This window comes from Watersipora subatra, unplaced genomic scaffold (assembly GCF_963576615.1).
Source record: "Watersipora subatra unplaced genomic scaffold, tzWatSuba1.1 SCAFFOLD_69, whole genome shotgun sequence".
Classification (NCBI taxonomy): domain Eukaryota; kingdom Metazoa; phylum Bryozoa; class Gymnolaemata; order Cheilostomatida; family Watersiporidae; genus Watersipora; species Watersipora subatra.
Window position 1 is genome coordinate 202,720 of NW_027045270.1, and position 11,877 is coordinate 214,596.

The following is an 11,877-nucleotide window of genomic DNA, read 5'->3' on the forward strand; positions in this document are numbered from 1 at the left end:
AGGAAAACTCCATAAAACTGATTGGTAACCAAGGGGATAATACATATTAGACAAGTTCAAATCATGAAAGGAATCTTGTGAACCTTGTTGTTTGAGTTGCTTGTCGGCGGGCAGGCAACTCCAGCAAGGTTGTTCACACGACTTGAACTAATGTTAGACATTCATGCAGTAATTTTCTTGTGCGGAAATACAGTCTTTTGACCCATCAATTGATAATGTGTTTGCACATATGGAACAAGTTGTAGATGAGATGCTTGTGACAAGACAGAGAATGCCGTCAGACATACAAATATGTCTGACTGCATGTTTGTATTTGGAGTTGCCTTTTCAATAGAATTGTAAATTCTGATATTGCATAGATATATGTTAAACTAACCATTACAAAGCTCAGCCAGATTACTAATAAGATTATGATATCAAAATATTTTTATAAGGTTAAAGCAAAAACCTGTATGTATAGGTTGTTTATTAAAATAAAGGGAGGAAAACTTCTGTAAAGAAACTATCCAAATGCTGAGATAGCCTAATTGCAAAGTTTTTCATCAATTTTTTGTCCGACAATAGCAATACTGCTTGTTAATAAATAATATCACTTGCGTGATGATTATTATGATATACTTTTTTTAAAGCATTGAATTTGGTGATAAAATAAAGTAAAAGTAGTTAGATGTATATATAATGCATACATGTTCGAAAGTTAGAATTGTCCTAGTTATGTAATTATTATAGCAGTCAACTGATATTGCTTAATTAACGATCAATTAGAATTTGTGATGTACCATTTTTTCACAAAATGTTTTCAACTAGCAGATTACCACAAAATTTGACAACAAAGAAATTTTTTTTTCAATACAGCCAATTTGAAGATTTTCAGTTTGCCTAACATTTTCAATTTTATTGTTAGTTCTCTGTATAACAACAGGACATCTCCGATTGGAGTGGTTTGAGTCTGATACAATAGGGACTAGCTGCAAAACACACTGCAGATTTCCATTGTTTTCACCCTATCATTGACATGCAGGAATGCTTTCGACACGTATAAAAATAGTACAATCAGGGCAAACAGTTTTAGTAGACCGTATATATGGAGTTGTTTTACGGTATAAAAGACCACTGTCAGTAGAACTTTAGCTGTGTGTGTGTGTGTGTGTGTCTGTTCTGGTGGACAGGTAAAAACGTTTTATGAAAAGGTATTCTAACCAAAAACACTTTAATAAAACATCATGACTACCCGTAACTTCATGGATACTTTTAACATGACGGATTACCATAAAACTTGAAATTGCAGCCTATAATCGTGGAATATCATGATCCGACCGATTTTAATAAGGAATTGTACATCAAACATAATACAAACCGTATAGACAATAAACCTACAGATGTATAAACCACTAGCTAGGAAAACCAATGAAGTTTTAATATCATTCGACAAAACAGTTTTCAAGTGAACCAGAGCTCATCTATTCACCATGTGAACATAGTTTACCCTAGTTTTCCAACAGATCAAATTTGCAAGAATGTTGAGCTAATAAATTTCATATAAGTCAGTATGTCGTATGCTTATACAACTGTGTAAGTGAACATGTATAAAGTGAAGTATATATATAAAGCAGTCCAATGAATGCTATCGAAGCAGATGGTTCTGAGGCACTTCAACTAACTAATTCAAAAAACTTTAACAAGGTAAAATAAAATGATTTGAAGTTAGCTTGTAGCCTTAATATGCATCAGAATCTTATAGAGTCAATACTGTATTCAATAGTAAAAATTGTGATTCCACATGAACACAAGGCCCTGGGTGTATTGAGCAAAAGAATTATCTCCCCTTGATTTATTTTCACTGTGAGTTGAATAAGAGGTCCCATTTATAGTTTAAGCATTAGGACCGTTTTATCTTATAGCCCGATTCTCTATCGACCTCAGATGAACATTGAGTTCCCAGAAAGTGGATCAAATGCATGTGCTAAGTAATAGAGTTGTCTCTTCTTAGACTATACTCTGGTTGCATTCAATAATAGAGTTGCCTCTCTTTATTCAATATATTGACAGCTAATGATTTCTCAGCAAAATATGAATATTCACCGAGTTTTCATTGCAGTGATTCCACTATGAACAGGTTATCTACACATGTCTTTTGTGGGTCGATCTTTCATCGATGGTTCTTCCATGAGCATTCCCCGAGTTTCATCAATCAAAATCAGTCCACATAATCTACTGAGGTCAACCCATGGCTATATTTTATTGATCATATAATATATTGACTTTTTATCAATCAACTCATGAATCTATACAGTATGAAGATAATATTTGTTGATAGGGTTGATCTTTCTAACTGGCAATCTAATTGCATTTTCATGATCTAGCGAGGTCATCTATATTTTGGTCAATCACCCACTGTATCGACCTTTTGCTTGTCAATTTATGAATGCATACCGTACAAGATAATATTTTGTTGAAAGCATCGAGCTTTCAAATTGCAGTAATATAATTGCATTTATATAATTTAGTGATGTTATCTATTTTGTCAACATATGGATATATAACATACAAAGATAATACTTGGACAAAACTAGCTCCCTCTCGATCTATAATAATTTGAGCATTAATAATAGCCATTCATCTCATAATAAATGTTATCATTCTCGATGGCATCTCTCGAGTATCAGTAGCCTTAGAACTGGTTAATGAACAGGTGGCATGCCATCACGCCGTCACACCTTTTCCTAGCCATTCTTAAACTGCTGGAAGTCAAACAGTGACTCATTGTTAATATATCAATAGTTGATGCATTGGTTAGTGCCTCGCTCCAGTCTCTACTAGGAATATAAAACTATATTTTACCCTACAGGATAAAATTATTCGTAGAATTGAATTTCGCGAAAATGGTCTTTTCAAGCATATTCGCGGACTAAATTATTCGCGGATGAACACATTCGCAAATAAATTAATCCGTGAAAGCAGTTAGCAATAGAGTAAGACCTTCACATGCGTATACCACTTGTTTAGGTTTATATTTAGCTGAGAAATTTATGTTTGTATGAAATTTATTTTTTGCCGCATTCAGAGATTTTCATGAATGTTCATCGATGTGAAAGCCTTTAGTGAACCAACAATTTGTGGTGGTAAGTTATGAGTTTTTTCAACGTATAGAACTGCAAGAGATTTTTTCAATGATGATGCCATGCCAAATTCCGAATAACTTGCGACAAGGTTGAAAAATTTGGCAAAGACGTGTGATGCATTAGCAATGGGCTTACATGTATTTCAAAGCCCCAGCGGCGATTTGAAAAAATTTGGAACTTGGCTATGTTTACTAACTCTGTCTAGCAGCTAGTTTTCAATTTGAGGTGCAGTCATACTTCGACATACGCGCTTAATGCGTTCCGAGACTGAGCTCGTATGTCAATTTACTCGCATGTTGGTGCAATCTATTTACATATAGAACAATTAAATATGTAATAATTGGTTTCTATACTTTAAAAATGCAAATAAAACACTCAAAACAAGATATTGTAACAAAAAAAACATGTTGGTTATTGTCCTAACTTACCACATGCTTTCAAAAAGTAACAAATAAAAAAACAAGGCAAGAGGAAATGTGATTAATTAAAATGTAAAATTAAATACATACAGTAGCAGCTAACGCTAGCATTTGCCAGAGAGGGCGATATACGTGTTATTTTTTGTTACAACAGTTGACTTTGATAAATTTGGGTTTTATCAAAGTCTTAAAAGACAAACTTAAAAGCAAACCTAAAAGCAAACTTTCATTTTTCGTAATTGAAATTTCTTCGGCGTTTATAGTTTGAGGTTTCTCGCTAGTTAGCTAGTTTTTCCTTTGTTTCACTTTCACGACTAGCCGGCCGTTTTAAGATAAACCTATCTAAAGACATCTGCCTTTGTTGCCCTTTTAACGTGCTGCGATTAGAACGAACACTGGTGTCGTCACAAAGGGTTAATGCACGACCACTAGCCAATTTGTCCGAAAGTCTATTTTTATAGATAGCACCGACCTTTATACATAGGCCTTTTTGCTTTTATCGAAACATCGTTTCAGTTACGCTGTCTCCGGCCAATTGTTTATCCAATGCCTGAGCGGTCTTTCCGTCAGCGTTCGTGAAGATCGCTGCGTCGTTTAGAAACTATGATTAGTCCTTTTGCAAACTAAATGCCCTGAATATAACCCTTCGGTTTGATAATTGTATATCTTACTCCCGGCCAATGCATCAAGACTTTCATCTATTCGCGGCAATGGATGACAGTCTTGTTCTGTGATGGAATTCGATTGGTGGAATTCAATACAAAACCGCCAGTTTCCATCTTTAGGAAACTCTTTGTGGGCAGGCAACTCCAGCAAGGTTCACATGATTTGAACTAATGTTAGACATCCATGCAGTAATTTTCTAGTGCGGAAATACAGTCTTTTGACCCATCAATTGATAATGTGTTTGCACATATGGAACAAGTTGTAGATGAGATGCTTGTGACAAGACAGAGAATGCCGTCAGACATACAAATATGTCCGACTGCATGTTTGTATTTAGAGTTGCCTTTTCAATAGAATTGTAATTTCTGATACTGCATAGATATATGTTAAACTAACCATTACAAAACTCAGCCAGATTACTAATAAGATTATGATATCAAAATATTTTTATAAGGTTAAAGCAAAAACCTGTATGTATAGGTTGTTTATTAAAATAAAGGGAGGAAAACTTCTGTAAAGAAACTATCCAAATGCTGAGATAGCCTAATTGCAAAGTTTTTCATCAATTTTTTGTCCGACAATAGCAATACTGCTTGTTAATAAATAATATCACTTGCGTGATGATTATTATGATATACTTTTTTAAAGCATTGAATTTGGTGATAAAATAAAGTAAAAGTAGCTAGATGTATATATAATGCATACATGTTCGAAAGTTAGAATTGTCCTAGTTATGTAATTATTATAGCAGTCAACTGATATTGCTTAATTAACGATCAATTAGAATTTGTGATGTACCATTTTTTCACAAAATGTTTTCAACTAGCAGATTACCACAAAATTTGACAACAAAGAAATTTTTTTTCAATACAGCCAATTTGAAGATTTTCAGTTTGCCTAACATTTTCAATTTTATTGTTAGTTCTCTGTATAACAACAGGACATCTCCGATTGGAGTGGTTTGAGTCTGATACAATAGGGACTAGCTGCAAAACACATTGCAGATTTCCATTGTTTTCACCCTATCATTGACATGCAGGAATGCTTTCGACACATATAAAAATAGTACAATCAGGGCAAACAGTTTTAGTAGACTGTATATATGGAGTTGTTTTACGGTATAAAAGACCACTGTCAGTAGAACTTTAGCTGTGTGTGTGTGTGTGTCTGTTCTGGTGGACAGGTAAAAACGTTTTATGAAAAGGTATTCTAACCAAAAACACTTTAATAAAACATCATGACTACCCGTAACTTCATGGATACTTTTAACACGACGGATTACCGTAAAACTTGACATTGCAGCCTATAATCGTGGAATATCATGATCCGACCGATTTTAATAAGGAATTGTACCTCAAACATAATACAAACCGTATAGACAATAAACCTACAGATGTATAAACCACTAGCTAGGAAAACCAATGAAGTTTTAATATCATTCGACAAAACAGTTTTCAAGTGAAGCAGAGCTCATCTATTCATCATGTGAACATACATGTAGTTTACCCTAGTTTTCCAACAGATCAAATTTGCCAGAATGTTGAGCTAATAAATTTTATATAAGTCAGTATGTCGTATGCTTATACAACTGTGTAAGTGATCCTATATAAAGTGAAGTATATATATAAGGCAGTCCAATGAATGCTATCAAAGCAGACAGTTCTGAGGCACTTCAACTAAATAATTCAAAAAACTTTAACAACGTAAAATAAAATGATTTGAAGTTAGCTTGTAGCCTTAATATGCATCAGAATCTTATAGAGTCAATACTGTATTCAATAGTAAAAATTGTGATTTCACATGAACACAAGGACCTGGGTGTATTGAGCAAAAGAATTATCTTCCCTTGATTTATTTTCACTGTGAGTTGAATAAGAGGTCCCATTTATAGTTTAAGCATTAGGACCGTTTCATTTTAAAACCCGATTCTCTATCGACCTCAGATGAACATTGAGTTCACAGAAGGCGAATCAAATGCATGCGCTAAGTAATAGAGTTGTCTCTTCTTAGACTATACTCTGGTTGCATTCAATAATAGAGTTGCCTCCCTTTTTCAATATATTGACAGCTAATGATTTCTCAGCAAAATATAAATATTCACCGAGTTTTCATTGCAGTGATTCCACTATGAACGGTTTATCTACACATGTCTTTTGTGAAGGTCAAAGTTGTGGTTGCAAACATAAATGCCACATTAGATCTAAATAGTAGACCGACGACCTAAACGCATAAGATTCACCGGAGGACGGCTCGGCCTATTCAACATTGCAAGCTACTTCCAATTTAGCCTTCTATGCTTAGTCTTACGCATTACCGGGGCGACAGCATCAAAAGGACAACCAAACAACCCCATGATTTGCGGCACAGGAGAAAATGATTCTCCACAAACATTTTGAGTAGAACAAGAATACGAATGCTCAACCGACACCAGCAAACAATCAGACATGGCACCCCAGAAATTTAACGTTACTACCTACAAGAAGAATATGATCAAGCAAAAGACTATCGCCTACCGGTGCACGAAGTTCACCGCACATGTCACGACACAAATTTAATTTTTCAGAGACATTAAGACTAGGACAACCTCAAGTAGAACCCAAAAAGTAACCTTAGAAGAATGCACTGACATGGTAATACATAAGAAGTGCTAAGCTGGATTTTTACATAGAGGAGATGGAATGTATATTACGAATGAACCAACCAACGCCATGTATGTATGGTGCTGCCAACAGAAAACCTTCAGCGCTAAGCAATGCAGTTATGTGGCAACTTACCTATACAAGAGACACGGATCTGACAAATTTTAAAGTACAACCGGAGACGTCAGTCACTGCAATTACAACAACGGCTCTTGTGAATTAAACGACAGATCAATGCTTATGTGGGACCTGGACATAGTCGAAACATGTGAATACCCGCCGTGGTTCAACGAAAAAGAATAATTTTTCGACGCACATTTTGTCTCCAATAAACAAGATTTAGCTCTGACATTTTATAACTCGAGACTGAATTCACATAAAGGCTGTAACAACTCTAATGTTTCGCTTTCGGACCAAGGCATTATAGTGAAATTTCTCACACCATTGACGAATGTCACAATTAACGATACGATAAAGGCAAGAGTATCAGCAGTGGGTCAAAACGCTGCCTTCTTCAATACAATGCTACAGTCACTTGCCTACCAGCAAACTAAGATGACTCAAAAACTATTTTGGTCAGCTTACTTCTACGCCTCCTACAATCTAGCTGAGATTTTACAGATAGTTACCATGCTAATAGGAGAACACGCGACACTCAGCGCAAGATATTTACTGGAAAACCCAAATGTTATTGCTACAACAGGTCCGGGTTTCCTCCAAGTTTACCCTTGTACTATACTTAACTACAGTCAATACGAAATACTGCCAATGGAAGAGAATAATTGCACAGAATTTATTCCGATGATGATCAAAACAGCCGGTACAGAAAAAATAGGATATTTCAATCCAAAAGACAATGTGATACACCCAGACACCTATACAGTCAATTGCAAGACAAAAGAGGCACATTGATGATGCTGGAAGGTAACATCTCTGAATACTTTCCGAACGGGACGATTTCGCCAATTAAGGAAGCCACCGACTTGAGCATTCCGTACATCAACATCTGCAGCCAGCCCCTACAAATACAAGAAACAATATTTAGCAGAGCACATATGTTAAGATGGTCAAACACAGACGATTACGGAGAACTGAATGAAATCCTATCTACCTTAGACAGACAGAAAAGAGTACTAAAGGCTATGGGAATCGTCACGAACCGCCATAACACCCTACATTACAACACCGTAGAGAGCAGAGAGAAACTATTTGGCCCTTCACTATTCAGCTTTCTATTTGGAGGACACGTAACCTCAGGTTATGAGCTCTGGACGTTCGCTTGCAACATCATTCTTACATTAATGGTTTTATCAACAGTCATCGGAGGAATCACAAAAGGATACTTTGTGTACAGAGCAAGGAAGAGTGCAACGGTAAACGCTTTACATGTGGAGACGGCACTGGAACTAACCGACATGCCCGAACGAGAAGACGAATCTGAAAAATAGTCCGATGATGATCCATCCGCACCACCGGAAAACTTAGAAATCGAATTATCATTAGAAGACTTAAGCAGTGCACCACCATCATATAAACCCTACGTACCCAAATACTCACGACCAGGAGCAACTGACGAAAAGCGTGAATGCTTGAGGGCATGGAATGAATACTTTTCGCAGTCATACGATATACAAACCTCGCGAAGATAACCTGAACAGGTTAATGGTGTTACCAAAGCCTCAAGAAAAGATTGTAGAAGAGCCACAATAGATGTGAAGATCAATGGATTTATCTGCACATCAGTCGTCGACGCAGAAGCTACAATAAGCCTTATCAATACAAGACTTGCTCGCGATGTTAATGTTAATGTGCACAGGAAGACGACTTTTCATAGGCAGTGGAAGGTAGCAGAAAACTTTGCCTGCATAGCCATCCGACTCGGTTTCTTTCATAACTCGAGGCTGGAGTACATCTTGTCTCATATCTATGAAAATACAACAATAAAGGATCAATAGATATAAAAAGATCTTGATCTACATAACATTTTTGACCAGCTTCCTCAGCTAAAAAGAAGAAAGTAAGACCATTAAAACACGAGTGAATATAAAAACCCACACTTCTGGTCAAGAGGGACAGCCATTCCTCCTACTGGCGCTAAACCTTCATATCTGAGAGCAATCTCTAAGGCGTCCCAATCGCCCATTGAAGAAATGACCAGCCAGTGAACAGATCGGTCGAGCACTCTGTCGAACAGTCCGAGAAAATGACATACCTCTATGCTCTGCTGGTACCTCATCTGCAACACACGATTCATTCAGTACATTCTACATATTCACATATCTATATATTTTCTGGTAACATTTTATAAATATTATTTAAGAGTATGTTATACATTGTTTGATGGTAACTTGAATGCACTATGGTAGTACCAAAAATATGCTATGTTAGTATCCTGGATACACAATAATAGCTAATATTAATAACAATAACAGTAACAGCTAACAACAATAGGATACACTCTGTCTTCACCTGCCAACTCCACCTGCCAATAGCGCTATCTTAGAAACCTAAAGCCTGTTTAAACTGTTAAATACGTTTAAACGCCTTCACTTCTATATTTAATTGTTTTTACACAAAATCTTTATTGACAAAAAAAATAGCCAGGTAATGGAGCTGCTCCTACGGCGAGCAGACGAGGTCTAATAAATATGCAATGAGCCAGGCAATTGTCTGCAATGCACTTGTAGATAATTGGAATGGAGAAATATATTCAGAACACCTCTTTGCAGGTAAATCAACTGAAGATTCCATAGTATCTTTTTAATTTGCTTTCCCTAACTCTTTCGACAGTTTAAATTCAGTAATATATATCAAGAATATGGTTCAAAACATCTAACATTAGTATACACCTGCATGTTGTCTTTTTATATTGATATTCAACTTTTTCATAATGAAGCAATGCCATGTTTTGAACATTTCTTTTATTTTTAGCACCTAAGATTGTCATCTACAACAATGCTTGTGCATTACCCAGGTATGCTCTCAATCGAAATCCGGCCTTTTTCAGAGAGACAAAGTTTCTGGTATATAGATTTCACTGGCACAACCATACTGGCAAGCGGCGTATAAATATAGTCATCATAAATAGTATAACAGTATTTGGTAATATTGTTATATTACATTTTTTGCTATATTACAATATTTGCGTCATTGAGAGACGCATCTGTATTGCTGATCATGCTTGACTAATTCTGATTTCAGGATGCTGTGGTGGATATAATATAAATGCATACGACCATCTAAAAACTACAACACTCAAGTTGCAGAGCAACGGAACGCAACACTTGAGAAGCTAAAATCTTCTATAAGCTATCAGCATCAAGACAAATTCTTTCTTAGCTTACATACATTCTTATCCTTCCGTAACATAATCCATTCACTTCAACTACGAGAGGCACTTACTAACTCTGAGTTTATTATTAAGCAGCTGGTAAATGTATCTTTCCAAAAATAAACTTTGAATAAGGTGATTTGCAGTTAGAATTTATTAGTATTTTGAATGGCAATCTAAAAAGCTATTAATCTACTAGAATTTATTTTTCATCTTGCATTTTATCTCAGGGTTTGGTGTTAGCCAAATGTATAAAATTTTTTTACTTAAACCATTAGTTAATGTTTTTATTTATATTTCTTTATTTTGCTAGAAATAAAGCTGGTACCCACTTGGCATTTAATTCCTTGTTTAAAATCTGATTTTTTATGGATATGTCCGAATGCCACTGTAGGAAAACTCCATAAAACTGATTGGTAACCAAGGGGATAATACATATTAGACAAGTTCAAATCATGAAAGGAATCTTGTGAAGCTTGTTGTTTGAGTTGCTTGTCCGCAGGCAGGCAACTCTAGCAAGGTTGTTCACATGATATGAACTAATGTTAGACATTCATGCAGAAATTTTCTTGTGCGGAAATACAGTCTTTTGACCCATCAAATACCATAGAACCTTACAATAGATCAGATACTATTGAACCTTATAATATATCAGATATCATAGAACTTTACAACTGATCAAATACCATAGAACAATAGAGAAAATTCATAGCTTTCTATCAATGCTAGTCATTTTTTAATGTTTACACACAAAATTAAAATTACATTTAGTCAGGAAAAATGGAAGAACTCTAAGAACGTACCTCAAGCTGAATCATTATTTCGCAATTCATGAATTTATACTCTTGCTGATCAGAACTGCCTTCAAAACTGTCACCATCTATCGGGTGGCGATAACTGTAGATGGTGCAGGTATAGAGATTGGCATGAAAGATTACGTATAACTGACATTCCTCCTCGGCGAGCACTAAAGAAAACAGGAAAATGTGACAGTTGTATAGTGCAACAGTGTACAGCAGCTCATCAGTTTACCACCTGAAAAAAATATAACAGAACTCTTGTGTTACTAACTACTAGTAATAGAGGTTTAATAAAAGACTTTATACACTTCACCAATGATGGAGAATAACAGACTTTATACACGTCACATATAATGGAGAACAACAGATTTTATACACAACACCAGTAATGGAGAATAACAGACTTTATACGCGTCACGAATAATGGAGAATAAAAGACTGTATACACTTCACCAATAATGGAGAATAACAGTCGTTGTACACGTCACCAATAATGGAGAATAACCGACTTTATAAACTTCACCAACAATGGATAATAACAGACTTCATACACTTCACCAATAATGGAGAATTAAAGCTTTTATACACTTCACCAATGGTGGAGAATAACAGACTTGATACACTTCACCAATAATGGAGAATAACAGACTTTATACACGTTACATATAATGGAGAATAACAGACTTTATACACGTCACCAATGATGGAGAATAACATACTTTATACACGTCACCAATAATGGAGAATAACAGACTTTATACATGTCACCAACAATGGAGAATAACAGACTTTATACATGTCACCAATAATGGAGAATAACAGACTTTATACAGGTCACATATAATGGAGAATAACAGACCTTATACACAACACCAGTAATAGAGAATAACAGACTTTATA

The 11,877-nt window shown here is 35.5% G+C and overlaps 1 protein-coding gene across 1 annotated transcript; it reads right to left on the reverse strand.

Moving 5' to 3' along the window:
• Nucleotides 1-7,615: 7,615 nt before the first annotated feature.
• On the reverse strand, nucleotides 7,616-11,049 carry LOC137410096 (sacsin-like). The gene is made up of 4 exons (XM_068095681.1): nucleotides 10,981-11,049; nucleotides 8,902-9,082; nucleotides 8,483-8,770; nucleotides 7,616-7,865 (listed from the first exon to the last, which is right to left on the reverse strand). Exons 1-3 carry the CDS (start codon nucleotides 11,008-11,010, stop codon nucleotides 8,586-8,588), a joined length of 396 nt encoding a protein of 131 aa, XP_067951782.1. The 5' UTR covers nucleotides 11,011-11,049; the 3' UTR covers nucleotides 7,616-7,865; nucleotides 8,483-8,585.
• Between the last annotated feature and the right edge of the window lie 828 nt (nucleotides 11,050-11,877).

Coding starts and splice junctions, on each gene's coding strand:
- LOC137410096 (XM_068095681.1), bottom strand. CDS start 11,010: ATGAATTGCGAAATAATGATTCAGCTTGAG. Junction 9,083..10,980: donor AAATAATGATTCAGCTTGAG/GTACGTTCTTAG, acceptor CGTGTGTTGCAG/ATGAGGTACCAGCAGAGCAT. Junction 8,771..8,901: donor TGTCCCTCTTGACCAGAAGT/GTGGGTTTTTAT, acceptor GTATTTTCATAG/ATATGAGACAAGATGTACTC.